Here is a 26,482-nt window from a genome sequence, read left to right on the forward strand (position 1 = left end):
TCCCTTCCTGAATGTGACACTCAGCAACGGAACCGTGGTAAAAAGGAACTTGATAAAAGATTTTATCGTCTTGAGGGATCGAATGCGGGTCAACGAAGGTTGGAAAGAGGATGAATATATATTGTTTGAGGTTTGTCGTTTTTTTCGGTTCTCGTTTTCCTGACTAACTTATATCCCTTAGAACGGGACTGTATTCCTCAGGAGCAACATATACATAGACCTGAGCAGTGGATATAACTGTCTTCATCCGAATCAGTTCAGTTCAGACAATAGGGAGGTCTTGGTAGTTGCTTTCCATGACAACTTTTTTAATATGTGGAGAATGTCACCAGGAGCGAGTGAGCGTAAGAAAAATTCCTAAATACACTCATACAAATTTTAAAGTAAGACCGCCCTAAAAAAGGAATTTTTTTTGCCCGAATATTTCGAAATTCTCTCTCTCCCAAAATCAGGAAAGAAACTTTCTCAAATGTAGCCTAGAATTAAATAAAACTCGAATTTTTTTTATCTCTTTGCAGTCATTTGGGTTTCGGAAGTGTTCTTGATTCTCACAATTACAGTGTATTTCTTCGTAAAGAAGCTGCGGAATCTGCATGGGAAGTGCTTCATCTGTTACATGATTGCTTCGTTTATATTTTTCATCCATCTGGTGATGGAACCTGATGAAGTACCTTTGCAATTATGTGCCCTATATGGTAAGTTTAATTTTTAATACTTACTATTAATATTATATTTTATTCTAAATACTATTTTGAGACGTTTATCCAGATTGGTTAAAACTGTTATTGCTATGTTGGTCTATATTGTTTGGAAAAATCATTATAAATGCACCCAAAAAATTGTTTAACCAGATCCCTCAGTTGTCTTTTCGTTCTTTTTATACCCTTGCAGGGTATTATAATTTCAGTCAGAAGTTTGCAACGCAGTGAAGGAGACCTTTCCGACCCTATAAAGTATATATGTTCTTGATCAGCACCAAAAAATTAATTAATTAATACAACTTTTATATATTTCCTTATATTTCTTTTCTATTGATTTAACCAGAATGATCCAATTGCAAACTGCAAGGGTATACAAACTTTATTCAAATTCCAGCCTACTCTTCGTACTTCTCCTGGACGGCCAAACTCACTTGGCTCTTGACCCTGAGCCACCAGATGTGGAAGAGCTTTACATCGCTTAATCGAGCGGAATCCCAACATAGCTTTAGGGCCTACAGCGTCTTTGCCTGGGGAACGGCTGCTCTCCTAACGGGAACCGTTTTTCTGATCGATTCTTTATGGAATGGCATGCCCAGCAATGTGAACTGGGTACCCGGTATTGGTTGGCAAAATTGTGATGTAAAGGGTAAGGTTCTATTAAAGCCAAGATTACGAGCACAAAGAATCAACAAAATTAATTTTCCCTATTCACAGACGGATGGAGTTATCAGGCATACATTCATTTTCCATTTGATACACTAATAGCATTAAACACGGTACTTCTTATATGGTCGACCATCAGCATTATAAAAGTAAAACTCTCTCTAAAGTATTTCTCCGACCGTGGAGATACGGCAAGGAACCTTAGCTCAAGAATACAGACGTAAGATATGCTGACCGATTGTAGTTTTTTTTAGAATTTGTTTATGATTCTGAATAACCCAATCACAGATATACCATGTATGTAAGACTCTTCATCGTTATGGACATACAGTGGAGCCTGCGCCTAATTTCTTACTATGCAAAATGGTACAATCTTTTGGATGTATGTAAATATTTTAATTATTGCATCGGCATCATTATTTTCGTGTTGTTTATCCTGAAGCCCAGCACGATTCGCCTTCTTATAGAAAGGTTAGTTTCCATGATCATGGCAGTATTCGGATAACTCAATTTTCCTTTAAACAGTATTAGCAATAGGAGCCAATAACTGAAAAATGGAGCTAGAACAAAAGGAAGCGTTTTTCAAAAGAAAATAAATAATACCATTTTAACCTTAAAGGTCTTATACCCACTGTAGACGATATTGTTTGGTTAAATAAATATAACCCAAATTCCTATAATTTTTCAGGTTACCATCTTGTTAACACTGGAAAAACTGACATGAATTGTTAAGAAGATCTTTGCAACATGAATTCGTTTAGTTAAACCCGTGTCGGAACACCTACATACATACGCACTCCTGCTTACCTGCCTCCCCTTCTCCACATGAAACTCTCTTCATTGGCTTTGCCATGGCCAACTCGTGTTGGTTAAGACCTCTCCACACAAACAGCAAACCTAATTAACTCATTTAGACCTCCTCGTAAAACCATTTATATATTTTTTGTGCTTTGCCACTTTACGCATTTGGCAAAGGAAAAAATATAAACAAAAAACCAAGAAAAATATGGTAACAAAATGAGGCACACAAGGGGGCATCGCCATGGCCAGAAAGCAGATGAGTGTTGGCCGTGCCAAATCGTGGCATAATTAAGGTGGCCAAATGAGCTGCTGCTGCTCGGCACGGCTCCGATTTCGATCGGATCTTCGATCTGCTGCGATTATTGGCAGTGTGAACTTTTACTTTCGGTCGAGAATGGATCCACCACATGGCGAGTGGATCTGGAATGTTGCACAAGCAAGGCCCCCATGGAGCAGCTGAGGATGCAGCCCAGCTTGTTTGCATAAGCCCGCCGATTGGTTAGCACCCAAAGGCTAAAGTTGGCCGGCAGAATGGCCGGCATGGATGTGTCTTTTTTTGCGGAAAACAAACTTGGACACAGTCGCGCAGACATCGACACCACAGACCAGCAGACCTCCACAGGCACCCCCCGACCAGACCGGTCGTCGGTCACAGATCCCCCGGCAGACTTTTGGCGAAAACGTGTCGCAGCAATTTCCCATTCAACGCTAGCTTTTTCAAGAGTGTGTCTGTCTTATATTTCTGCTGCCGCCGCTGCTGCCCATTTTTCTTGGTTCATCTGCCCACTGCAAGCTCCCAACTCCCAGCTCCCTGCTCTCCAACTCCATTGGCTTGACTTACATAAAGCGGGGAGCACCTACCTCGTCGGACTCGCACGCTGAAAACCCGTTTTTGTCGGCTTCGAGGAAACGACAGAGGCGTCAGAGGCTTGGCCAGGCGGAGTAGCGGAGGTGTAGAGGCATCATTGATGATCATCAGGCCCGGCTCGGCTGTATGAGGTTGTTGTTTGGCTATTACTGGTGCGAGTACTCCGTAGACTCCATGAACATACAGAGGGAATAATGTGTAAAGTTATGGAAATTAAAAGAATTATCTCATATTAATTTATAGTTTAGATTTAATTGGATTGGGACAGGTAAAAGAGGAAGGACATTTTTGTTTATAATATTTTTAAAGTAATACTTTTAGTTCATAATTAATCTTAAAAATCTGAAAAACCATTTATAAATCCTATAATATTTTTTTAACTGTAATATTACTATTACTACCTATTGCTACTGCTGCTAGGGGTCTCGGTGTCTTGGTGGCTCTTCTGCGTTGGCGCCTTATGTAACCTGCCGCTCCAAGACTCAGCTCGGAGACAGAGGCATAAAGATGATGTGTAGAGAATGAGCCACCGACCAGGCCGAGCCTATGCACCCAGGGCACCAGACATTTCAGCGGACTCATCTTCATCAGCGGAGCGGCGGCAATTATTACTACTTTGTGGCATTCTCCCTCTGTCATCAATAGGCCCGGAATAATCAGCTTTTTGTCACAGCTCCTAGCCTAGCCTCGTCTGGGGCTGTGAAAAATTGCCCCCTCTTTATCATCAATCATGATGTGAGCATTTCGGCGTAGATTAGCATGATGCACCTGAGAGGAGGTCTGGTCTAAAAAAAAAGAAGGTTGCTAATGTTGCGTATACGCCATGATAACCGCTGCCCCGGGGGTATGAGTTTTTTTTTCTGAGAAGCCACTATCGTTGTTTAGTTTAAAGAAAAGGCTAGTTAACGCAGCTGTATTTTTTATTAAAAAATATTTAAAATTAAATTTCCAAACTGTATTTAAAGCTCAAAGAACTGGCAAACAAGCCTGCCTAATTTCAAAATAAATCAAAATTAAAATTCACAAGCAGTTGATTGTAGTCTCAATTGTTTTTTAGGGCGGGGGCGTTGGCCCCTTCTCTGGCATTGCAAAATACAAATCGAAGAGGCCTCAAACGAGATCTCTCGATAGCAGAAAGCCAGGCTTTGCGAATTTCGATTTGAAAATTTACGCGCGTCTTCCGTTTGGCAGGCTTTTTATTTTATTTATTTACCTATTTTGTGTGTTTCTCTTTCTTGGAGGGGGATTTTATTTTGGGTTTTATTTTTATTTATATTTCGGAGTTGGCTTTTTGTTTTGCTATTGCTGGCCCAATTATAGTGTCATAACAATTACGCACGCACACACTGGGGCATAATGAGTCTCAGACAGAAAAAAGAGTGTCGGAAAAAGACTGAGAAAAGGAATAGCAAAATAACCAAGAGACGGACAGACAGCCAAGAGCCAAGAGCCAGAGCCAAGCCATCACTGTCCAAAGTTGACCTAGTGGCAGACAGACGTGTTAATGATGGATATGCTCAGATAGGCCACGGCATCTAATAAAGCGCTTCATTAAAGTTGCAAAAACGCGAGTAAAAATAAACATGGCCAGCGAGGCGAGTTAATGTATGACTCCCACGATTATCACGGTAAAATGGGGCTGATAAAATTTGGCTCTAACGATAGGCAATAGAATTAACAAGAAGCTACTACACATCAATAGGTTTCGATAGGAAAAAAAAGAATTCGAAAGGAAAAGCTTAGTTTAACAGTCAATATTACCTTTTTGGAATTGATGTATAGCTCTTACTGTAATGTCGACTTTGAGTTCAAGTATAGCTTCTACTGGTTTTCTTGTTCTGTTTTCGATATATTCTATATATATATAACTATAAATTGATTAAGTGAGACGGCAAAAGGAAAGTTATATGAATGATGCTAATAGATTTACTGAGAATACCTCAAGGCATATGTCTCTCCACAATATGACCTTTTCCCGTTACTCCACTTACACTCCCCAAAAAGCTCGAAAATACGTGAATTACGCCATCGATGGATAAGGTGAGAGACCTTCGCCAGAGTCAGACGAAAGTCGAACCACAATAAACCAAATTAACGACAGCCACAGCTGATCAAAACAATTCCGGAGCCACGAAAATGATTTATTTAGCGCACTGTCATTGAGTGTTAGCTGCTGCCGTTGCTGCTGCTGTTGCTTTCGAGTGTGAAGTGTTGACTTTCATCTCATTGTTGCCCCCCAAAAGCAGAGACCCCCAGCTCTAGCTACAGCTCCAACTCCAGTTCCAGCGCCAAAACTCCAATTGCAGAGATCGTGCCCCAACGCAGGGAGACACGCAACGCAGGCCAAGTCCTTCACTTTGGAGCGTGAAGGTTTACGAAGAGCCACAGCCACGACGCCCTTACTCCACTCGGAAAAAATAACAAATACAATTTTAAAGAAAATAAATAAAAAAAAGTGTGAAAAATAAAATTTCCAAATTTAAATTGTGGCTGATATTTGTATTAAAAAGTTAGTAAAGGTAGAGAGAATTGGGAAATGTTTAATATTATCTACAAGAGCATATTAACAATAATATTAGCTTTGATATATCGATTTGATTTGTCACTAATTTTAATTTTAATGAATTTTAAAATAAAAAAATGTATTTCTCTTAACAATTTTTTATGAAATATTTTCACTTCAAGAGGGCCAAAGTCATTGCCGGTTTTGGAACTGCGCGAAAGTGTATGGTGTCGAGATGTAAATAAACCCCATTTACTTCAATTTACGGCCAGAGTCGGAGTCGGCGTCAGTTTCAGTTTCATTTTCCGCCGATTGCGGTCGTCTTCCCTTTCATTGTGTGGCTATAATTGCACCTTCTTCTGCCACAGCAGCCATCGGCGGCGGCACAGGTGCTCATTCGCTGAGATGACATAATGGGCACAACAGCAGCCGCAGCAGCAGTGCCTCCATGGTGAGGAGAGACTGGACTTCTTTCACTTTCTGCCAGAATGAGGCAAAGATTTCTGGTTTCAGAGCTTCTTTCGAGGTCACAGATGGGTTTCGTAATCGCCAGCAGGCAGGCGGGCAGTGCCAAATCCCTCGGTGACTCAGGCTCCCGTCTTTGACTTGGGTTTCAACTTTAACTCGAACGTGAAATGAAACGAAAATTCGAATTTTATGGGCTGTTTAACCCTTTAAGAGCTGCTATGCCAAATTTAAGAAATTGAGGAAGTTTTGTTGTATAATTTTATTTAGAAACATTTTACAGGGCTTTTTGCTTTGGTTGATATAAGCTTTAATATCTCTTGGTAAGGATATATATTCAATTCATATATATATTTATAATTTTTCCAAAAATTATCATATAAAATTTCATATAATATTTAAATGTTTCTACCCCTTTGAGGGTATTATAATTTCACTTAAAAGCTAGTAAAGCAGAGAAGGAATCATTTCCGACCCTATAAATCATATATATTCTTGATCAGCATCGATAGCTGATCCAATTAAGCCATATAGTGAAGAAAAAAAAATTTCATAATTTTTTTAAAAATTTGATAGGGGTTACATCGTTAAAATTTTCAAAAATTGATAAAAATTTTAATTTTACAAAAAATTCAATTTAGTATGCAGATTTATTAACCTTATAAAAACTAACATAAGAACGTTTTCCGAATTGAATTTAAAACATTTTTGGCTTAGTTATAGAATTTTTAGGTATTGGTTATTCCAAAAATTATCATAAAAATTTCACCATTTATTCAAAATTTGAAAAAGGGTTATAATTAAAAAGTTTAAATTAAAAGGAAAATTAATTGCAGTATGCAGATTTACTAGCTTCATTTTCTACAATTTCTACCCTTTACTTACTACACAAACTTGTGAATACTTTGATCATTAAACTTATCGATTTTAGTTTATACCTTATAAAATAGTGCCTTTATTTACCACTTAGCACTTAATTCTCATTTTTGGGTCTTCTTGCGCGTTGCTCCACTCATCTGCAAATGCAAATTTAGACTTAATTCGGCTCCTTGGGAAACATTAATTATACGCCCCCTGCTCTAGTGCTCTAGTTCGGAATCCCTCCAGTTTTTCCCTTTTTCATTGTTTTTTTCCCAGCCACATTTCGTAATAGCTTCGTGGCCATGTGACGAGGCTGATACCGAGACTAAGACCGAGACTAAGATTTACCCACACACAATTGAAAATGGGGAAAAGCGAAGACGGCAACTGAGGATTGGGCAACGGGAAATGCGAAATGCGAAAAGCGAAAAGCCGTTTCGTCATGCCAAGGAACCGTCCCTAAAGGCCAGCCATGTATCTACATATATTCGTTCGATTATTTTTGGCAAACCATGATCGTCCTGTCCAAACAACATCTTTTGGCCAAGTCACTTCCTGGTCCCAGGCCGCCATCTCGAAGGAAATTGCCAAAGGAAAATCCCAAATACCAAAATCGTTAGCGACATTTTATTTGTATTTTCTTTTTTTCAGTTTTCCATTTGGAAATTTTGTTTTATTGTGAGAAGCGCCGCGGCAGTAGTAACAGCAAAAATACAAAAAAAAGAGTAAAGACAAAGACAGAAACAAGTTGGCAACGAAGCTTGGCCATAATGATGTTTGCCCGCCGAATGGGCCCGAAGACACCGCAGCCGGGTATAAAGAGTGGCTCTGCTGGTCACGGAGATGCATTCAGTCGCTGGTTCCCCACTCGAAAGCAACCAAATTCACTTACTCCACTCTACTCTACTCGACTTTTCCCCCCAAAACTCAACACACACACCCAAATCGTCGCTATGAACTCCTTCTCAGTGGTAAGTAGGATCAGGATCCAGAAATCTACAGATCACAAAAAACGGATAACTGCCACTTTTGGATAACAGAGGGAAAGCCTTGGAAGCATTAGGAAGTGTCTAGGTTTTAGAGATTTTTTAAAACTTGGACAGAGCTTCTTGAGGAGGAAGTTATAAACAACTCTTAAATATCTCTCAAGATATAAAAGTTTTTTAAATATCCGAAAAGCCTTTAAAGTAATCAGTAAATAATAATAATCCTGTGTTAAAGAACCAAGAAACCTTTGCTATGACTTTAGGAGTTCCCTAAAAAAACAAAAAAATAAAAATTTACAAAGGAGAAAAATATGAGATACAAAATCCTTCTGAAATTAGTTTTGTTTTAGGAAACACTAAATCTTGAAATTTTTCCAGAAAAACAGACTTTAAATGATGTAGAAATATATTTTTAAATAATAAAATATATGCTTAGTTATTAGAAGCTAACATTTTTAACTAAAAATACAATTAAATAATTTTGAAATTGAATTTGAAACTTGATCTTCCAAAAATGAAATTACAAAGAAAGTATTTAACAATTTTAGCAGTAAAAAGTAAAGTAAATTTGTTATGTTAAACAAATTTAGCTCTCCAAAAAATTAAGTTAATAATTTTTGAATTAATAATTAATAATAATAAAATTAACAAATAATTTTAACTCATCTCTTTCCAGTTCTTAGTGTTCGCTCTGGCCGCCCTGGCTGCAGCGGAGCCGCCATCCGGCTATAACTATCCCCGCGGAGGGGGTGGTGGTGGCGGATTCGGCGGCGGCTTTGGAGGCGGCTCCTCCTTTGGCGGCGGCGGCGGCGGTGGTGGCGGCTACCAGGCGGTGAGCGGTGGCTTCCAGACCTCCGAGGGCCAGAACGTGGATCCCCAGCTGCTGGAGCAGGTCCGTCAGATCCTGCTCAACGAGGAGAGCAAGCAGGGAGGCGGCGGCGGCGGCGGCGGTGGTGGTGGTGGTGGCGGCGGCTACCCCAGTGGTCCTTCTTCCAGCTACGGACCCCCGTCCACTAGCTACGGAGCCCCCGGCATCGGAGGCGGTGGCCGTGTTGTGGGCATTGATCTGGAGGGCGTACGCCAGGCCATCCAGGTGGCTCAGTTCGCCCAGCAGAGCTCCCAGCAGGGTGGCGGCGGTGGTTATCCCAGTGCCCCGTCCGGCTCCTATGGAGCACCGTCGAGGCCCAGCGGCAGCTACGGAGCGCCCTTCTAAGATCCCCGCCAAACTCTAAAAGGTCTCATCACTTCACTGCCAAAAATGAACTGCCGACGGAATGGACGAAGACATGCAACCCGACCAAGAAGACACTATAAAGATTTGGGTATCCTGGAACGATCGCTTAGGGATCGTTCTCTTTCCCCCTGAAAAGAAAACAAAATCTTCCTATCCCAAACACTCAGCGACTGTAACTCTCAGTTCCCCCGAAAGATCCCGATTCCCCCAAAGTTTCCAACTCAGAAAACTCCAAACCTAATCTCGAATCTCGTCGAGGATATTCGGGGCTTTGTTTTGGACTTTTTTCTCTCATTTTTTGCAACACCTTTGTACATAGTTCTTTCACACTGAAAAAAAAAACGAACACAACAACTGAAAAGCCACACAAAAACAAAACACCAAGATGGAAAAACACACAACAGAACACCCCAGACAGTGTTATAACGCATTATTAGCTCGTAAGTGTTTTTATTTTATATGAAACAAACAAAGAAACAACAAAAAAAAAAATATGAAAACAATAAAAAAAATAGTAAATTTTGTCACCGTTAAAAGATGCCCCTTGTTTTCTTATTCGTAATTTCATTTGGGATATTTCTTTGTAATGATTTTTGGTTAAAAATCAACTGACCCCATTTTTAATGGCACTTGGATGATCTCTTAATGACTATAACAATCCAAACCAGACCATTACCATTACCACTCGCATAGACCAATTCCAATTAAACGAGTTTAAAGCTCTCCATAAATCGAATTGTCACTGGCCTTATGTGAGGTTTTTTTTTCGTTACTTTAAATACCAAGCCAAGCATCTTCAAAAAATCCTTTCACTTTTTGGTTATGAGGTTTGAGGTGGCTGTAACCCCTACTCTGGCACTGTAAAAAAAAACCCATTTAATTTCATAAATTTCCTGTAATTATATTTTTAATGATTATATCCTCTAATTTATGGGATATCGGGGTATAATATATATTTTTTAATAATTTGTTTTTATAAAATATGTCCTCTAACTTTATATTCTCTCTTAAATTGCTAACAGTGCATGCGGTATACTCATCATCAATGGCTGTCGTGCAAGTGCTCGAAATGGAAGTCTGAGATGAAGATGAAGATGGGGATGCTGGATTTTGGATACTGTATGTAGCCAGCAGATGGGGCCGCAGGGGCGCCTTATTACGCCAAGATTGCGACAGATGCAGTCGGGGCTCTGGGCCCAAAAATGCAGAGATGGTTGGCGGGGATGATGTTGGTCGCCGATGGACATCAACTATTACAGCCACTGTGTGAAGTTGAGAGTTGAAGTGGAAGTTGGAGTCGCAGCTGAAGCTGCAGCCACTTAACCAACATTTCGGCATCATTAACATTGCCCAATTGAGTGCGTGATGAGGTGGCCTCATCCCCATCCCCATCCAATAGTCCACATATGGCAGTGCATCCAAAATGATGCACCGCAATGAGACTCTTGGCATCCATTGATTACGGCATCGCAGCAGTCGCCACCACAATATTCGCAGATGCTACAAAATAAAGTCATCTTATCTATTCAATTATTCATGGGGGAGTCGGAGATTATCTAGGCATTTTGTAATTGTAAATTACTCCTATATATATATATAGTTTATATTTGTATAATATATAATCTAATATAATACAATGTATATGGAAGATAAGAAGCAATCTTAAGTGGGACATTGCATTGAAATTTACAAGATATTTTCAGTAAGATAATTGTTTACAGTTTAATTAAATTAAATTAATTAATCCTAAAAACCATTAATCCAATTTCCAATACAATACCAAGTATTTAAAATCCTTTTTCTTTTTTAAAAAACTAATATATAGTATATTACTTACTCTGATGAAATCTCAAAACCTTAACCTCCCCTACCTCCAAGTAATATAGGGGAAAATCTGCCTATAAAAATTATATGAATATTTACAAATGTAAACCCCTGATAAGCATCTTCCCCCACTAACACCTGTCAAATACCATCATTCTCGGTTATGACATAAAATAATATCTCTTATCTCTTTTATTTTCGGGAACACATATCTCACGCTTATTAGACGCTCTTTGATATGGTAGATCCATAAAGTACTTACGGTTATGATGAACCTCTATAAGTTCTAGTGGAGTGGCCTTGTCTGAGGCTAAGATCCTAAAGAGATTTAGCCTCACGTGAAATTCTCTTTCTCTCTTAGGATGACTAGCATCCGACGACGATGACTAGCGGGTTCTCATCCAAGGAAGTGAGACGAGACTGGGTCCCTAGTGGGTGGTATCAGTGTCAACAGCAGCCGTAAGATGACAGTGAAAACAATGAATGAGATGGCATGAGATGGACGTCCGCCCACCGATAATCTGGGCTAATGTCAGTAGACTCCGGACTCCGGAGAGCAGCGAGATTGCCGGATGGGAACGATGGGGTCTTACGATCCTAGCTGATAAAACCCATCGTCTAGATAAGGTCCAGGCGGCGTGAGAGCGCCGTCGATAGATAATATTTAGAGTAGGTAATTGCGGCGATAAGAGATCGTCTATATAAGGGAAAATCCGTACCCGTGATGAGCTCAATCGTGATTTCTCCGCCGCGCCGAAGTTGGAAAGTGCCGGATAGTGAAGTGAAGTGATAGAGACCCCCGAATCCTTGAGAGGATTCTTACAACCCCTGCAAAATGTCTTCCCTAACGAACGCCTCCGTTTTGGCCACCGCTGCCGCCGCCGTAGTTCCGGACTCTCAGTTTGTGTTCAACTCCACGGATTACGCGGTCTTCGCCCTCATGCTCGGCATCTCGGCTTCCATTGGTGTATATTTCGGATTTTTTGCTAAGGGTGCGGACACCACCGAGGAGTATCTGATGGGTGGCAAGCGTATGAAGACGATTCCCATTGCCATTTCCCTGGTGGCCAGCCAGTTGTCCGCCATTTCTATCATGACCATACCGGCTGAGATGTATGCCTTTGGGATAAATTGGTTCTTCAATGTGGTTTGCATGATTGTGGTGGTGCCGCTGCTAAATTACGTGGTCATTCCGGTTTTCTACAACAACAATATTACGAACTGCTACGAGGTATAGTCGGGTTTTTTAGGAGGAAACATAAGGTTTATCCTGTGTTTTTTGCAGTATCTGGAGATGCGCTTTAGCCGGAAAGTGCGAGTCCTGCAGACTTTTATCTTCATAATGACGATGTTCTTCATGCTGCCCATCTTTATCTTCCTGCCTTCTTTGGCCTTTGCTCAGGGTGGGTTGTTGCGATTAATTATAGGTTTTTTCTAAAATTAAATTAAATGAATTTCGATCTCCTTTAGTGACTGGCTTCAATGTGCACATCATCAACACTGTGGTGTGCGGAATCTGCGTTTTTTACACTATGTTTGTGAGTAGAAAAGAAATATTAATTAATAGATATAATGTTGGACGGTTTGACAATAGATCAGCTATGTCCTTTGGTGTCAATTTTTTAAAAATAAAAATGGCTGTAGATTGATCTCAACAAAAAACTAGAGTAATAAATACAAGTTTCAAACTGGGAATCATTAGATAAATAATTAAATAAAAAATATAATCAAAATTATATAAAAATCTTATTTATTTTATATTTCTAGGGCGGCATCAAGGCTGTGGTTTGGACGGATGTCATCCAGGCAGCAATTATGGTGGTCTCTGTGGTATTGGTAGGCGTGATGGGTGCCAATCGCGTGGGAGGCCTGTCCGAGGTCCTGCGCATTGCCGGCGAGGGAGGACGCCTGGACATCAAGTGGGTTACCAGTTACTCCTCCATCCCAAATCCTGGCTAATTCTCTCTCTTTCTCCTGGCAGCTTCAACTTTGATGCCACCACACGCTCCACAATCTGGAATATATTCAGCTCGGCCACTTTGATGTGGGCAGGTTATGTGGGTCTCAACCAGAGCTGCGTGCAGAGGATAGTGTCACTGCCCTCCTTGGGGCATGCCAGGAGGTAAAATATTGAATAATCAACATATAGATTTATAGGTTAACCCCTCTCCCACTCAGATCCCTTGTGCTTTTTGGCTGTGGCTTCATCCTCATCATGTTCTTCAACTGCTTCACGGGCATTGTGATGTACGCTCGGTTCCATGACTGCGATCCCATTGAGTCCGGTCACGTGTCCAAGGTGGACAAGATGGTTCCCTACTTTGTCCAGGACACCGTTGGACATCTCTGGGGCATGCCGGGAGTGTTCATCTCCTGCGTTTTCAGTGCCGCCCTCAGCACCCTCTCGGCCAGCATTAATTCCTTGGGCGGCGTGGTTTACTTCGACTACATTAAGCCCCACATCCGCCACACGGAGCACAAGGCCAATGTGATCATGAAGCTGTTCGTCCTTTTTGCGGGCATCTACTGTATCTTTGGCGGCATGGTGGTGGAGAAGTTCAACTCGATTCTGCAGGTGATCTACTCGATCGGAGGCGTTAGCTTTGGCTCCACCTGTGCGGTTTTCCTACTGGGAATGCTGGTGCCGAGATCACATGGGAAAGTGAGTGTTTTTGGAGAGTTTCTTGTGGCTTGAGCCTTGAATATAATCCACTTAATCCTGTTTAGGCTGCCTTGACCGGAGTGATAACCAGCATAGCCATCATGTCCACTATTGTAATCTGCAGTTGGGGACGAAACCATTACGATACTCTGCCCAAAACCACCGAGGGTTGTCCAGCTTCCTCTGTGAATGAAACCCTGACCAGCACAGCTGCTTCTCTGCAGCTCAGTTCCACTACGGAAGCCCCCCTTAAGGATGAGGGTTTCAGCATTTTAGATCTTACCTTCAACTGGTATGTGGTGGTGGGCTTCATCCTCACCTGGCTGGTTGCCATTCCTCTGAGCTTTATCCTGAAGCCAAAGTCGGACTACAAGCTGGATCCCAAGCTGCTCTCGCCGGTGGTGCAGCCCTTCGTCAACTATGAATTGGCCCAAGGCGAGGAGCCGCACGAACTGAAGCTGGAGAAGCCCGAAAAGGTCTGAGAAGGACTAGAATGAGATGTGACTGCGACTGTGACATAGGATGTGCTTCATAAGCATCAGTTTTAAAGATATTATAAGATAGAAATCTTTATTTCAGCTTCACACTAGGGGATTATAATTTAGAATTTTAAAAGTTCTTTGTTGTTAATATGATTTGTGTGTAATTTTAATAAAAAGAATTATAAAATAAAAAAAATGTATGGAAATCAAATTAAAAAAATTAGCGTCTTAAATTGAAATTTTAGTTTTGAAAATATTTTAATTTTAGTGAGATCTTACTGTATTTTAATGAGCAGTTGAATCCAGCGGATACCAGACCGATGACCAGACAGATTAAGGCTGTCTGCAAAGAGAAAACCACCACGAAACTTGCTATCTTAATCAACTATAAAGTCTATATGGCCATAGAAGCAGTCTTCTCCAGGACAGTATCTAAAAATAAAATCTCTGGAGAGACCCACAGAGATCGTAAATCGCGCAACTCGCTAAAAATGCTTATCGCCGACATTGGCCAAATATTTAAGCCGTAATCGGTGGGCCAACGGTGTTAAGCTCCCCACACACTCCGCCAAAGGGTCGTATACAACCAAGGGGTGGGTAACCTGGTAGAACCCACAACCCAAGTATTTACTTTTGTCACAAAATATGAAATTATGCAAATACAAACAATGAAAATGGAAAGTTCCAAACGAAGCGCGCGAAGAGTAAATAGATTTTTTCACAGGAAAACACCTTGTGATGAGTGCTTCTGGTCATGATTATACAACTATTTTGCATGGAAAAAGAGGAGCTAAGAATTCTCCAAACATGTCTAGAAAGTCAGCGTGAAAAATTAAATAAACTCGGAAAAAGAGGCACGCGGCTCGAATAAATTAAGTTAATAACAAAAGCCATCTTGGATATAGGAGGCTTAGTTCTGGTTTCAACAAAAGCCTCTCTAATCACATTTTATGTTTCTAAATTTAGGTTTGCCACAGCAAAATTAAGCTTATTACAATTATAATGGGAGAGTAAATAGTATAGTAAAAACAATGAGTATTTAATTACAGATAAGTAAGCAGCAAATGATTACACATTACAGATTAGCTTAGTTGGGCAAACACTGAGCACTGTCTTTGAAACGCACTGTAAAGATAGATTGTCACATTTTATAGATTCCCTTTATTTATTTAAAGCTTACTTATTATTTCAACAAGGAGCGGAAACTGCAAACTATTAATCTTAAATGTAAATAAGTATTTATATGCCGACTTTCACATTTAAAATTTTATTTATATTCTCTGCCATCCTTAATCCTTAATCTTGTTGGGAATTTTGTTATCCACAATTTGTAGCACCTGTGAACTCGTTTTCAAACACAAATGGCGTATTAAGAAAGAGTTTGTAAAAACATAGCTCCGATCCGATTCCCTAGTTCAAGTTTCAGCCAACACCCATATATCTCAGTCCCCCCGGCCAAGATGGAAGAACCAGAGGCCAGGCAAACACAAATAGTACAATATAAGAGCCGCCCACTGGCTCCTGATAAGTTAGCGCTAATCCCCCCTGATTTACGGGGAGGCAGAGCAGCATCAAGTTCAGATAAGGAGGCGCAAGCGATATTTAAGTACAAACCAGAGCCAGGGTGCCTCAAGTTTGCTCCCAGCATCCGTGCCATGTGAACCATCATTTGAAGAAGACCCAGCAAAAAGTCCTTTCTGACAATTAACCAAAAGCGAATCACCAATCAGGATGTCCACGGCCAACACAATGGCTGCCGCTTCGCAGGACCTGAGATTTGGTGTAACGGACTACGTCGTCTTCGTCGTGATGCTCTGTTGCTCGGCTGGCATAGGCGTGTACTTTGGCTTCTTCTCCAAGGCCAAGAACACCACGGAGGAGTATCTGCGCGGCGGAAAGAAGATGCAAACCCTGCCCATAGCCATATCTTTGGTGGCCAGGTGAGAGAGTATAGCGGTCTTTGGCGGTCCCAGCCGGATTCCTCTCGATTCCGTCACGATCTACACTATCTTTATGGATAACCATAAAAAACGGGTTGCGTCAATTGGATGACAGAGACGTGCTTCAAAGAAACACTAAGGATTTGGAACAAATCTTGTAATAAAGATTGTGTAACAACGCGGAACTCAGGGGGAATCTTTGGATATCGATTCGAAATTGTAGTTCTTAGTAAAAAATACTTTATTTTTCTTAATTTGTATTTTTGTTTTAATTATTTTAGTCAACTGTCGGGCATTGCCATCATGTCCATTCCCGCGGAGAGCTACACCTATGGCTTTAACTACATATTCGTGGTTCTGGCCATGTTGGCAGTGATTCCCATCCTGATCTACATTATTGTGCCTGTTTTTTACGAGAATAATGTTTCCAACTGCTATGAGGTTAGTGGTCTCTCAAATTTAAATTTAAATTAATTGTAATTATATTTTAATTTGCTTTTATTTTCAGTATCTGGAGATGAGATTTAATAAGCGCACCCGGCAGCTGGTGACCGCCACCTTTGTGATGAACTCCTTCCTGATGCTGCCTGTATATATGTTTATTCCCTCTCTGGCCTTTGCCCAGGGTAAGTGGAGATCCTTTTCCCTCTAAAATCTGCTAAGATCTCCTCCCCTCTCCTACAGTCACCGGCGTAAATATCCACCTGATCAATGTGATGGTCTCCTCCATTTGCATCTTCTACACCATGCTGGGTGGCATCAAGGCTGTGGTTTGGACAGATGTCGTCCAGGGCGGCATTATGTTGCTCTCTGTTGTTGCCGTGGGAGTTTTGGGCACTATTCGCTCCGGTGGCGTCTCCACAGTTATGGATTATGCCTCTGAGGGAGGCCGCTTTAACTTTGAGTGAGTTGGATAGTAAAATTTTAATCAGACTCTTATTTTAATATCTCCTATCCCACAGCTTCCGCTGGGATCCTCGCATCCGCATGACTTTCTGGAGTGGCACTATGGGCGGTATCTTCATGTGGACAGGTCATATTGGCTTGAACCAAAGCTGTGTCCAGCGCATTGTATCCCTGCCTTCGTACTTTCATGCCAAGAAGTGAGTTTTTAAATTTTTCAAATAATAATTCTAGAAAATATTTAAATGAGAATCACCAGGATTTTTAAATGCCCTTAAAAGAGGCATAAATCTACCTACCAACGCGGAACTCAGGGGGAATATTTCATTATCTACTTTAAATTTAAAAGAAATCGTATTTTGAAAATATATTTATATAATGAAAACTCGCACTTACTTTATTATTATTTCGTCTCCTTCCTCAGATCCCTGGTCATTGCTGGCTTGGGCTTTCTGGTCATCTGTTTCTTCAACACCATCTCGGGAATTATTATGTTTGCTCGCTACTATGGCTGCGATCCCATGTTGGCTGGTGTAAGTTCGGACTTTAAAATTAATTATAAATTATTTAATATAAGAGAATTACTTACAGCTGGTCAGCAAGCCGGACAAGATGATGCCCTTCTTTGTGCAGGACATCATGGGTCATTTGGCTGGAATGCCGGGCGTGTTCATCTCCTGCGTTTTCAGTGCTGCCCTGAGCTCCCTTTCCGCCACACTGAACTCCCTGGCCGGCGTGGTGTACTTCGATTACATTAAGCCCAGGATCAGGCACACTGAAGCGCGGGCCAACTGGACCATGAAGCTGATTGTCGTCGTGATGGGAGGCTACTGTATCCTGGGCGGATTTATGGTGCAGAACTTCAACTCGATCCTGCAAACTGTGGTCACTATTACGGGCATCAATACGGGCGCCGTTGTGGGCGTCTTCCTCCTGGGAATGTTCGTGCCCCGCTGCAATGCCAAGACAGCGGTCACCAGCATTATTTTCAGTGTGATTGCCATGGTCTGGGTGATTGCCAATGGCCAGATGAACTTCAAGTCGGGCCTGATCAAGTACGAAGTCCTGCCGAATACACTGGATCAGTGCGAGGCTCGGGGTCTGCACATGATTTCAGATGCAATGTAAGTAGAGCAACCTAATTTTAGATAAAGATTCTACAGTTACCTTCCCTTTCCATTCCAGCAACAAGACGGACTTTACACCGGTCACAGTGAAGCCTCCTTCCGGGGCACCCGTTACCACCGCCTTTGAAAGCAATCGCGACTTCTCCCTCTACGACATCTCGTTCTATTGGTACAAGGTACTTGGCACCGCCCTGATCTTCCTGTGGGCAGTGCCCATGAGCTATGTCTGGCGGCCGGATAAGAACGAGAAACAGAATCCCAAGCTGTATTCTCCATTTGTACGCAAGTTCCTTTCCCTTCCGCCGGCGGAACAGGAAATGGAGGAGGCGCCATTGCGAGGAGACAAAGTCAGAGATGTACCCAACCTTCGGATAGATCCGGGCGATAAGGAAAAGGAAGCTGGTCTCGAGTACTGATTCTACTTAAGTATTGTTAGTATACTTATATACTTGCGCTGAAATATTGATTATTAAGTAAACTAAATAAAGGAAAAAATTAAATTAAATTAAATAAGAAATTTTATTTAAAATGGGCATAAAAGGAATTCAGTGGAGTTGGGAAAACAGCAACAAATTGTAGTAGATATAATACATAATACAATGCAGAAAGAAATTTGATAAAAACGGATATTCTTTTTTTTTACATAAAAATATTAAAATATCCTAAAAACCCATCTGTTTTTATAATTAAACTAAGGATATATACATTTGGAGAGGAACAACCCGAATTTCAGATTAATATATTTAATATTACATCGAAAACCGACTTTCAAGATATATTTTTTCTGTCTATAAACCTATAGAGATAAGTATTTAAAACTAGGTCAGAAAACAAAAACACCACTTAAAAATCAAATATATTCCTAATACAATAAAATAATAATTAATATCATAAATATTTACATAAATAAATATCATTCAAAACTCTAACATCCCAAGAAAACTAATATAAAATCCCCTACCTATCCCTATTTCACCACAGCCTCCGTTGATCTCGGCAGAAACTTTCCATATAAAGCGCCTTGGAGGGCATCTGAAGGACGGACTTCAATTTGCATCATAATTAGACTCGCAGATGCGTACGACAACCTCTTACTTCGCTTGGAGAATCAAGTTCATCATCATCGTCATCAGCATCCGTTATCAATGCCAGAGAAAGAGACACTCTGGGTCCAATGGGTTCAAGTTCTTGTAATCAGAACAAGAGTCTCCAACGATGGATCGTATTCCGTCTGTAAGATTCCAAAGGATCGGGATTTGATCAGTATCGACGAATGAGTTGACATTTAAAACAAAAGGAGAATGAGGGCACGACACCAACTCCGGATCCCAATGCCGATTCCGGACAAGACCAGTTCTGTGTAAGGCAGATTAGGAGTGCTCCTGATTTACGATGTGGCTGCTCTGATTACGAGACGCACTTAGGTAGATATCGTGATGAGATAAGGATGGATACTGCTACTTAAGAAGCGTGTCCAAGCCGATCTCCACAAGTGTGCTGGCAGCATCAACCAGAGGCAAAGCTCATTCAGGCTTCTCCAACAGGATACAGGATACAGGACACAGACTACAGGATACTCCACCAATATGGCAACCACCGCCAGCGTTTTGGCCAGCACAGTGGCGGCCACATCATCAGCCGCCTTGGAGGATCTCCGGTTCAGTCTCACCGACTACATCGTCTTCGCCCTGATGCTGAGCGCCTCGGCAGGAATTGGCGTGTACTTTGGGTTTTTCTCGAAGGCCAAAAACACCACCGAGGAGTATCTGCAGGGCGGCAAGCGGATGCCCACCCTTCCGGTGGCCATTTCCCTGGTCTCCAGGTGAGTGTCGTGCCCGCTTTTTCAATAAATTTCCATGTCGTCACAGACGGTATAAAGATACAACCAGACACAGGGGCTATCATAAAGATAAAGCCACCGATATCAAGGCGCCTTTACTCATCTCCAGCCCATCTATTATGTCTATCCATCTTATCTAAACTGCGCATGCCAGGATGATATATGGAATCCATAAACCTGCCCGTGGGCTTAGATGAGTTGCATTATCCCGCAAACCTTGTGAAATTAATCGTAATCATGTTCGAGCCCCTTTTTTTGTGTCCGGAGAACGTGGTGACTTCTGTTTCAAGTTTATAAAGAGTTCCTTAATCCCTTTACAGCCAGCTTTCCGGCGTGGCCATGATGTCTGTGCCATCGGAGACCTATTCCTTTGGCTTTAATATGATCTTCGTTGTCTGGGCTATGGTTCTGGCGGTTCCGGTTCTCATATATGTGATAGTGCCCGTCTTTTACGAGAACAATGTTTCCAACTGCTACGAGGTGAGTGTGACTCCTTCTGCGTCCTTAACTTTATGATCCAAACGTGCGAGAAAATTGTTGCGTTTTTAGAATTATAAAGATTACAGCTCGTGACGATCTAAAAATAATGTGTATTATCCAACTTTATTTGCCCAGTACCTGGAGATGAGATTCAGCAAGCGTACCCGCCAACTGGTCACCATTACCTTCATCATGAACCAATTCCTGATGCTGCCCGTCTACATGTTTGTCCCGGCCCTGGCCTTCTCCCAAGGTACAATGGAAATCGATTTTAATGGCCAGAGAGAGACCAATGCAATTAAAATTCATTTTCATTTACAGTCACCGGCTACAACATCCACCTGATCAACACTGTGATCTCCTCCATCTGCGTCTTTTACACGATGCTGGGCGGGATTAAGGCTGTGGTTTGGACCGATGTGGTGCAGGGAGGCGTCATGCTGCTCTCTGTTATCCTGGTGGCCGTTTTGGGCACCTCGAACACGGGTGGTTTGGGCAATGTCCTGACAAATGCTGCCGAGGGCGGTCGCTTTGATTTCAAGTGAGTTTTTTAAAGTACTTAAATTTAATTCATATAATAAGTAACTTTTTCTTCAGTTTTGGTCTGGATCCTCGCCTGCGTATCACCTTCTGGGGGGGTATTTGCAGTGGGCTGCTCATGTGGACAGGTAAACTTGGTCTGGACCAGAGCTGCGTGCAAAGGATTGTCTCCATGCCCTCGTATACTCATGCCAAGAAGTGAGTTTTAAATTATAGAAAAGTCTTCTATATCAAATTGATTTTTTAACACAGGTGTCTTTTGATGGCTGGCGTTGGCTTTCTGCTTGTCATGTCCTTCACCTGCTTCGCTGGCATCATCATGTTTGCCTACTACTACGGCTGTGATCCCGTTCAAGCCGGGGTAAGCCACGCAAAGGAACCTTCTTTACCTTCTCATTCAATCCCTTCTCCATCTTTTAGCTGGTTAGCAAGGCGGACAAACTGATGCCGTTCTTCATCCAGGACATTATGGGCCACCTGATGGGCATGCCAGGCGTCTTCATCTCCTGTGTGTTCAGTGCCTCCCTGAGCTCCCTCTCAGCCAGTCTGAATTCCTTCGCTGGAGTAGTGTACTTTGACTACATCAAGCCGCGCATTAACCACACAGAGGCCAGGGCCAACGGCATTATGAAGATGACAATCGTCGTGATGGGCGCATATTGTATCCTGGGCGGCTTCATGGTGCAGAACTTCAACTCCATAATCCAGACCATGTGGACAATTACGGGCATCAATACGGGCGCCGTCGTGGGCGTCTTCCTCCTGGGAATGTTTGTGCCCCGCTGCAATGCCAAGGTAGCAGTGACAGGCATCGCCTTCAGTGTGCTGGGCATGTTGTGGATCATCATCAATGGCCAGCTCAACTTTAAGGATGGCCTGATCAAGTACGAACCCCTGCCGAATGGTCTGGACAAGTGTGATGCCCCTCAGTTCCAGGTCATCCTAAATGCTATGTAAGTTAAGAATATATAAAAATAATTCCCTTGACCAACTCCTTTAACTGCAGAAACAGCCAGAACTTGACCACCACTCCCCTACCTTCTCTGGAAGCCCCCAAGCCAGTGACCACTGCCTTTGGCAGCGACCGGGACTTTTCCATTTACGACATCTCCTTCTACTGGTACAAAGTGCTGGGGGCCCTGCTGGTCTTCGCCTGGGCCATTCCCATGAGCTATGTGTGGCCCACGGCCAAGGATGAGAAGCAAAATCCCAAGCTATACTCGCCCTTTGTGAGGAAGCTACTGAACCAACCAGGTCCTGTTTTAGAGTTGGAAGAGCTGCCTCTGAAGGCGCCACTCCCGGACGAGGAGGAAGTCAAGGAGAAGAATAATGGCACTGTCAGGGATGCCTGATGGAAAGACATCATCACATTTGTACACTAGCATTATAATAGTATAGAAATAATTACGAAAATAATCATAGATTAAAGGTCAGCACAAGAGGGAGTCCTTAAATCAGGATCAAAGTTAATAAAATAGGAAATGTAAATTACTGAACGCATATCTTATAGATATTAATGTTTATTAATAAACCTAATAAAAGAGCAATCTATAAACACTCAAGCCTAGATCCTTGCTAGTTTCGCCCAAAATACGCTTCGTTTTTCTTTTGTATTTTTTAAAGATTTATTTACAAAAGAATATTCAAATGAAGATGTCTTATACAGAAGAAAAGCTACATACAAAAACGGTCTGACTGATCATTTCAGTTGCAACGGCTTCCAAAACTAATTTACGCTTTTGATGTATATTTATATATCATTATCATATATATTATTATTATTAATATTATTAGAATTTGTGTTTTGCTCCGCCTGTTTTTCATTGAAAAAGTTTACAATTCTCTTTACTCTAATTTGTTAGGTATAATTACGAATCCAGTTTAGGAAAGAGGAGACCTAGCACAACAATTTTATCCGCTCAGAAGAACTAAAAATGCTTCAAATAACACAGGATTTGAAGTACAAAGAAATATTGAAAAATATAATTAAGGTAATGCATGGAGACGAATTATCTTAATAGCCGCAGAGCATTTGTATTGCGTCGTTACAAGGTTTTAAAATCTTTCTGCGTTTTATAAAGTTTGCTTATGTTTTTGAGTGTTGGCTGTCCAAAAGGTTGCTTTTTTTGTTTACAATTAGAGATATTATGTGTCTTACGATTTAAAAACATCTATTTTACATACATTTCGGGTCAATGTATCATTTGTTTGATTCCAATTTGATTAATTATACACATACATATTATATTAAGATTCCACAATCTGTCTGTGTACATAGTTCGGGGAAGTGGGGCACGGGTGGGTGGGTTAGGTTAAGAAGGGGACACGCCTTTCTCTGCTCGTCTGTCTAGTTAGTTGACGCACACAGAGTGCAACATTGAAAGTCCAGCATCGATTGCAGCCTATGGCGTCCTCTCGCGTCAACCGAATACGGAAGACTCAAAACTATCATCAAATTAAAGTTATTTTAGAGTCAATCAATAAGAAAATCATAAATGTGTGGGTGTGGATTTTTTGGGGGGAACTCTTAAATGTTTTTGCTTTTGTAGTTGGCGACATCCAGGAACCAACTCGGCGGGCGAGCTGAAGATGCTTTTTGTACACATCCGGGGTTGCCCATCGGTGGATCTGCCTTAGTTACAGACCTTTGGCGCTGCAATCTCAGCCACATCGGCGGAATTGTTGACGATCTTGGGCTCGCCTAAAGAAGAACGTCTGGTTAAATATTTAATCTTCCTCCTCCTTCTTCTCATTACTCACCATTGACATTGATTTCGGCCTTGGCCGGCGACTCCTTAACAGGACTCTCCGCCAGTACCACGTTCTTCTCGACTTCTACGGTCTTGGCAACATCGTTGGTGGCGGGGGCGACGACTGGGACTGGAACTTCAGCGGCAATGGGCGTGGCGCTCTCTGCCTCCTTGGGCTCCGCAGAACTCACATCCCCCTTGGGCACCTCGCTGATATCTGTTTCCTTGGGTATGCTGGTCTCCTTGACCTCCTCCTCCGTGGACTCGACCACCGTACTTTCGGGTTCCTTGGTGACCACCTCGTCAGCTGGCACTTCAGCAACAGTTGCTTCCTTGACCTCTGTGGCCACTTCATCGACTGTACTCGATTCCTTAGCCTCCACTGCAACTTCTGGTGCAGGCTTTGGCTCTGGGGCAGCGGCCTCAGCTGCGGGTGTGTCAACTTGAGCTGTGTCCGAACTGCTCTTCGAACTGCCATCCACCTCCATGGGCTCCGGGGTGGGTTCCTTGGCAGGTTCAGTTATCTTCTCCTCCGCAACTGCAACAGGTTCGGTCTTCTCCTCAGGTTTCTTGTCAACTGGTGCGGGTTCTGAAACAGCAGCCGGTGTTGTTTCGGCAGCCGGCTCTTCATCGTCCACCTCCATGGCGGCGGGAGCAGGATCTTCAACGGCTGGAGCAGCAGGAGTTTCTGAGGCGGCACCGTTTTCTGAAGTCTCTTTCGGTGGGTCTTCAGCCTTTGGCACCTCCTCGGCTGGCTTCTCGGTGTCATCTGTGCTTTGTTTGGCTTCAGCCACATGGTTTTGTTTCTCCTCTGCAACAACAGGCAGTTCCCCTACAGCATCTGGTTGATCTGCGCTTTCAGCTGGCTTGGCTTCTGTTTTTGTCGACTCGTCAGCCTGCTTATCCGCCTCCTCGGCTTCCGCTTCAGGTTCAGCATCAACTTCAGCTTCGACAACCTCATCCTCTTTGGCCGGCTTTTCCGCCTTCTTCACCTCCTTCTTCTCCTTCTTGGCGGGGGTCTGAAAGGTTGTTTGTTCATTAGTTTCAAGTCGAAGTCATGGTTGAGCTGTTGTTGTTTACCTTTCCCTTGGATGGTGTCTGTACCTTTTCCGGCTCTGGCTCGGCTGGCTCCTCACCGCCCACGTCCAGCTTGCGTGCCCCACGTCCCTTTCCAGCTCCGCCGCTCGCCTTTGCGGCCGAAGCGGGCGATGTGCGTGCCTTCTTGCTGGGCGGCGGCGTCGCCGGCGTATCGCTGGCCCGAGTCGGGGTCCCGCGAGTACTGGATCGCGTGCGCCGTCCGCCCTCGAGCTCCAGACTACCTCCCATAGTCCGCACCAGCTCCTCGCTTTCGCGCTGCGCCCGCTCAATAAACGAGCGGCGTTTGGGAGTGCGTTTCTGTAATGGGCGAAAAAATGGCATTGCAGATTTGAAAGATATCAGTTAATAACAGAGATTAACTTCTTATTAGTTAATAAAAAATGAAGTAAAGCCAGAAATCTGTTTTTTTCTGCAGAAACTATATTCAAACTGTTTTCTATGATTGAAAATATTACAGTACGCGCTCGATAAGTAAACTTTACCAACATCAAATTAAAAATGGAATATTTATTGTGTTAAATTAACTAATTATGAATTTTATGTCATTAAGAATATTCTATTTCTAAAAACGGATGTTTACTGTAACGATCAACTACTGTATTTCTATGGGCAAATGTTCTCAAGTGACACTGTATGAACACGCACACAGATTGCCCATTCAACCGGCTAAAGCCAACCCAAATGGCCCATATAATGGTGAGCCCAGTGAGCCTTTACTAATTACCGCAGATCAGGGGGGTGAGGAGTTAAAGCCCGACTAATCGAAAACCTAAAATCGGCGGCTAAAGAATTAAAACCGAATCTGGAGCGCAACGTATCGCATACATACACGAACGGAACGCAGGCAGCGGATGCAAGTGTTTGTGATTCCCTCTATGTATGACAAAGTACAGCAAACAACAAAAAGTCGAAAAGGGAACCAGCAAAAATAAAAACAAACGAGACGCGGCAGCGGCAAAACGTGAGCACAAAAGGGAAACGCCGATTGCCGCTCTCCCCGTCTCTTTCCCTCTGCCGCCAGCACCGACCTCTTCTTCTTGCCCTCTTCAGCGAGTAGCACACGTATACACACACGAGCACACACCGAGGAAAAGCGCGCGCACACGAGGGTAGGCAAAAGAAACGTTGAAAAGAGAAACGTAAATAGAAAATGGACAGCGAAGCGAAATGGAAATGCACAAAAATTCACCCACACCCACAGAGTTCCTTTGGAAAAACACCGTGATAATTCGGGCGAAGCCTGCCTGTGTGTGTTATCGCCGCGCTAATTGTCCCCAATACATACACATGTGTGCGCCGCGGCGGCGGCTACTTACGGGTGTCTTCTTGTCCTGCTCCTCCTCCACGCTGGTGTCCAGCACCGCCTCCGGCTTCTGGGCCACAGTTGCCTCCGACATGTTCAGTTTTGCAGTCGCTATTTCGCAATATCCAAATTCGAAGCTCTCGAAGCGCTGGCGAGTTTCGGCTCGGCTCAATCGCACACAGTTACAGGTAACTCGACACACACGCCACGCTGGGCATACCGTGAACGCGCAACTTTTACAAACGCCGTTTGCGAGCAGTGGCCACGAGGGGGACGCTAGAGCTGGGAAACTATCGATGGTACTATCGAGGTATCGACTTTTTCCTTTTTTTGAGCCACCATCGATAGTTTTTTATCACTATCGATAGTACGGGACTATTTTTATATCTCTGCTTTGTTGCTGAAATTTAGTAAGAAAAATGCAAACAAATATATATATATATGTATATAT

The 26,482-nt window shown here is 42.6% G+C and overlaps 5 protein-coding genes across 6 annotated transcripts; 4 read left to right on the plus strand and 1 right to left on the minus strand.

The window, feature by feature from the left end:
- Nucleotides 1-7,730: 7,730 nt before the first annotated feature.
- On the plus strand, nucleotides 7,731-9,607 carry LOC108077634 (RNA-binding protein cabeza). The gene is made up of 2 exons (XM_017171051.3): nucleotides 7,731-7,833; nucleotides 8,525-9,607. The coding sequence occupies exons 1-2, from the start codon at nucleotides 7,816-7,818 to the stop codon at nucleotides 9,059-9,061; spliced, it is 555 nt and encodes a 184-aa protein (XP_017026540.1). The 5' UTR covers nucleotides 7,731-7,815; the 3' UTR covers nucleotides 9,062-9,607.
- A 2,042-nt stretch (nucleotides 9,608-11,649) lies between these two features.
- On the plus strand, nucleotides 11,650-14,264 carry Smvt (Sodium-dependent multivitamin transporter). Its single transcript, XM_017171221.3, has 7 exons — nucleotides 11,650-12,137; nucleotides 12,192-12,309; nucleotides 12,377-12,444; nucleotides 12,674-12,825; nucleotides 12,888-13,028; nucleotides 13,085-13,568; nucleotides 13,634-14,264. Exons 1-7 carry the CDS (start codon nucleotides 11,742-11,744, stop codon nucleotides 14,048-14,050), a joined length of 1,776 nt encoding a protein of 591 aa, XP_017026710.1. The 5' UTR covers nucleotides 11,650-11,741; the 3' UTR covers nucleotides 14,051-14,264.
- Nucleotides 14,265-15,698: 1,434 nt separating this feature from the next.
- Nucleotides 15,699-18,519, plus strand: LOC108077562 (sodium-coupled monocarboxylate transporter 1). Its single transcript, XM_017170957.2, has 8 exons — nucleotides 15,699-15,990; nucleotides 16,272-16,431; nucleotides 16,499-16,616; nucleotides 16,675-16,894; nucleotides 16,953-17,093; nucleotides 17,318-17,426; nucleotides 17,485-18,017; nucleotides 18,079-18,519. The coding sequence occupies exons 1-8, from the start codon at nucleotides 15,782-15,784 to the stop codon at nucleotides 18,434-18,436; spliced, it is 1,848 nt and encodes a 615-aa protein (XP_017026446.1). The 5' UTR covers nucleotides 15,699-15,781; the 3' UTR covers nucleotides 18,437-18,519.
- Nucleotides 18,520-19,524: 1,005 nt separating this feature from the next.
- Nucleotides 19,525-22,447, plus strand: salt (salty dog). 2 transcript variants are annotated; one of them, XM_017171140.2, is made up of 8 exons: nucleotides 19,525-19,842; nucleotides 20,181-20,340; nucleotides 20,476-20,593; nucleotides 20,662-20,881; nucleotides 20,938-21,078; nucleotides 21,133-21,241; nucleotides 21,301-21,833; nucleotides 21,887-22,447. In XM_017171140.2, the coding sequence occupies exons 1-8, from the start codon at nucleotides 19,607-19,609 to the stop codon at nucleotides 22,230-22,232; spliced, it is 1,863 nt and encodes a 620-aa protein (XP_017026629.1). In that variant the 5' UTR covers nucleotides 19,525-19,606; the 3' UTR covers nucleotides 22,233-22,447. The 2 variants fall into 2 exon arrangements, with proteins under 2 accessions (XP_017026629.1, XP_070142687.1); XM_070286586.1 differs by having other exon boundaries at nucleotides 21,893-22,447.
- On the minus strand, nucleotides 22,369-26,325 carry LOC108077709 (neurofilament heavy polypeptide). The gene is made up of 4 exons (XM_017171153.3): nucleotides 26,045-26,325; nucleotides 24,711-25,025; nucleotides 23,641-24,649; nucleotides 22,369-23,581 (listed from the first exon to the last, which is right to left on the minus strand). The coding sequence occupies exons 1-4, from the start codon at nucleotides 26,123-26,125 to the stop codon at nucleotides 23,514-23,516; spliced, it is 1,473 nt and encodes a 490-aa protein (XP_017026642.1). The 5' UTR covers nucleotides 26,126-26,325; the 3' UTR covers nucleotides 22,369-23,513.
- Between the last annotated feature and the right edge of the window lie 157 nt (nucleotides 26,326-26,482).

The sequence above is a fragment of the Drosophila kikkawai genome, chromosome 3R (assembly GCF_030179895.1).
Source record: "Drosophila kikkawai strain 14028-0561.14 chromosome 3R, DkikHiC1v2, whole genome shotgun sequence".
Taxonomy (NCBI): Eukaryota; Metazoa; Arthropoda; class Insecta; order Diptera; family Drosophilidae; genus Drosophila; species Drosophila kikkawai.

Coding starts and splice junctions, on each gene's coding strand:
- salt (XM_017171140.2), top strand. CDS start 19,607: ATGGCAACCACCGCCAGCGTTTTGGCCAGCACAGTGGCGGCCACATCA. Junction 19,843..20,180: donor GCCATTTCCCTGGTCTCCAG/GTGAGTGTCGTG, acceptor ATCCCTTTACAG/CCAGCTTTCCGGCGTGGCCA. Junction 20,341..20,475: donor ATGTTTCCAACTGCTACGAG/GTGAGTGTGACT, acceptor TTATTTGCCCAG/TACCTGGAGATGAGATTCAG.
- Smvt (XM_017171221.3), top strand. CDS start 11,742: ATGTCTTCCCTAACGAACGCCTCCGTTTTGGCCACCGCTGCCGCCGCC. Junction 12,445..12,673: donor GCGTTTTTTACACTATGTTT/GTGAGTAGAAAA, acceptor TTATATTTCTAG/GGCGGCATCAAGGCTGTGGT. Junction 13,029..13,084: donor TCCTTGGGGCATGCCAGGAG/GTAAAATATTGA, acceptor TCTCCCACTCAG/ATCCCTTGTGCTTTTTGGCT.
- LOC108077709 (XM_017171153.3), bottom strand. CDS start 26,125: ATGTCGGAGGCAACTGTGGCCCAGAAGCCGGAGGCGGTGCTGGACACC. Junction 25,026..26,044: donor AGCAGGACAAGAAGACACCC/GTAAGTAGCCGC, acceptor CGCCCATTACAG/AAACGCACTCCCAAACGCCG. Junction 23,582..23,640: donor GGCCGAAATCAATGTCAATG/GTGAGTAATGAG, acceptor GTTCTTCTTTAG/GCGAGCCCAAGATCGTCAAC.
- LOC108077562 (XM_017170957.2), top strand. CDS start 15,782: ATGTCCACGGCCAACACAATGGCTGCCGCTTCGCAGGACCTGAGATTT. Junction 16,895..16,952: donor GGAGGCCGCTTTAACTTTGA/GTGAGTTGGATA, acceptor CCTATCCCACAG/CTTCCGCTGGGATCCTCGCA. Junction 17,094..17,317: donor TCGTACTTTCATGCCAAGAA/GTGAGTTTTTAA, acceptor CTCCTTCCTCAG/ATCCCTGGTCATTGCTGGCT.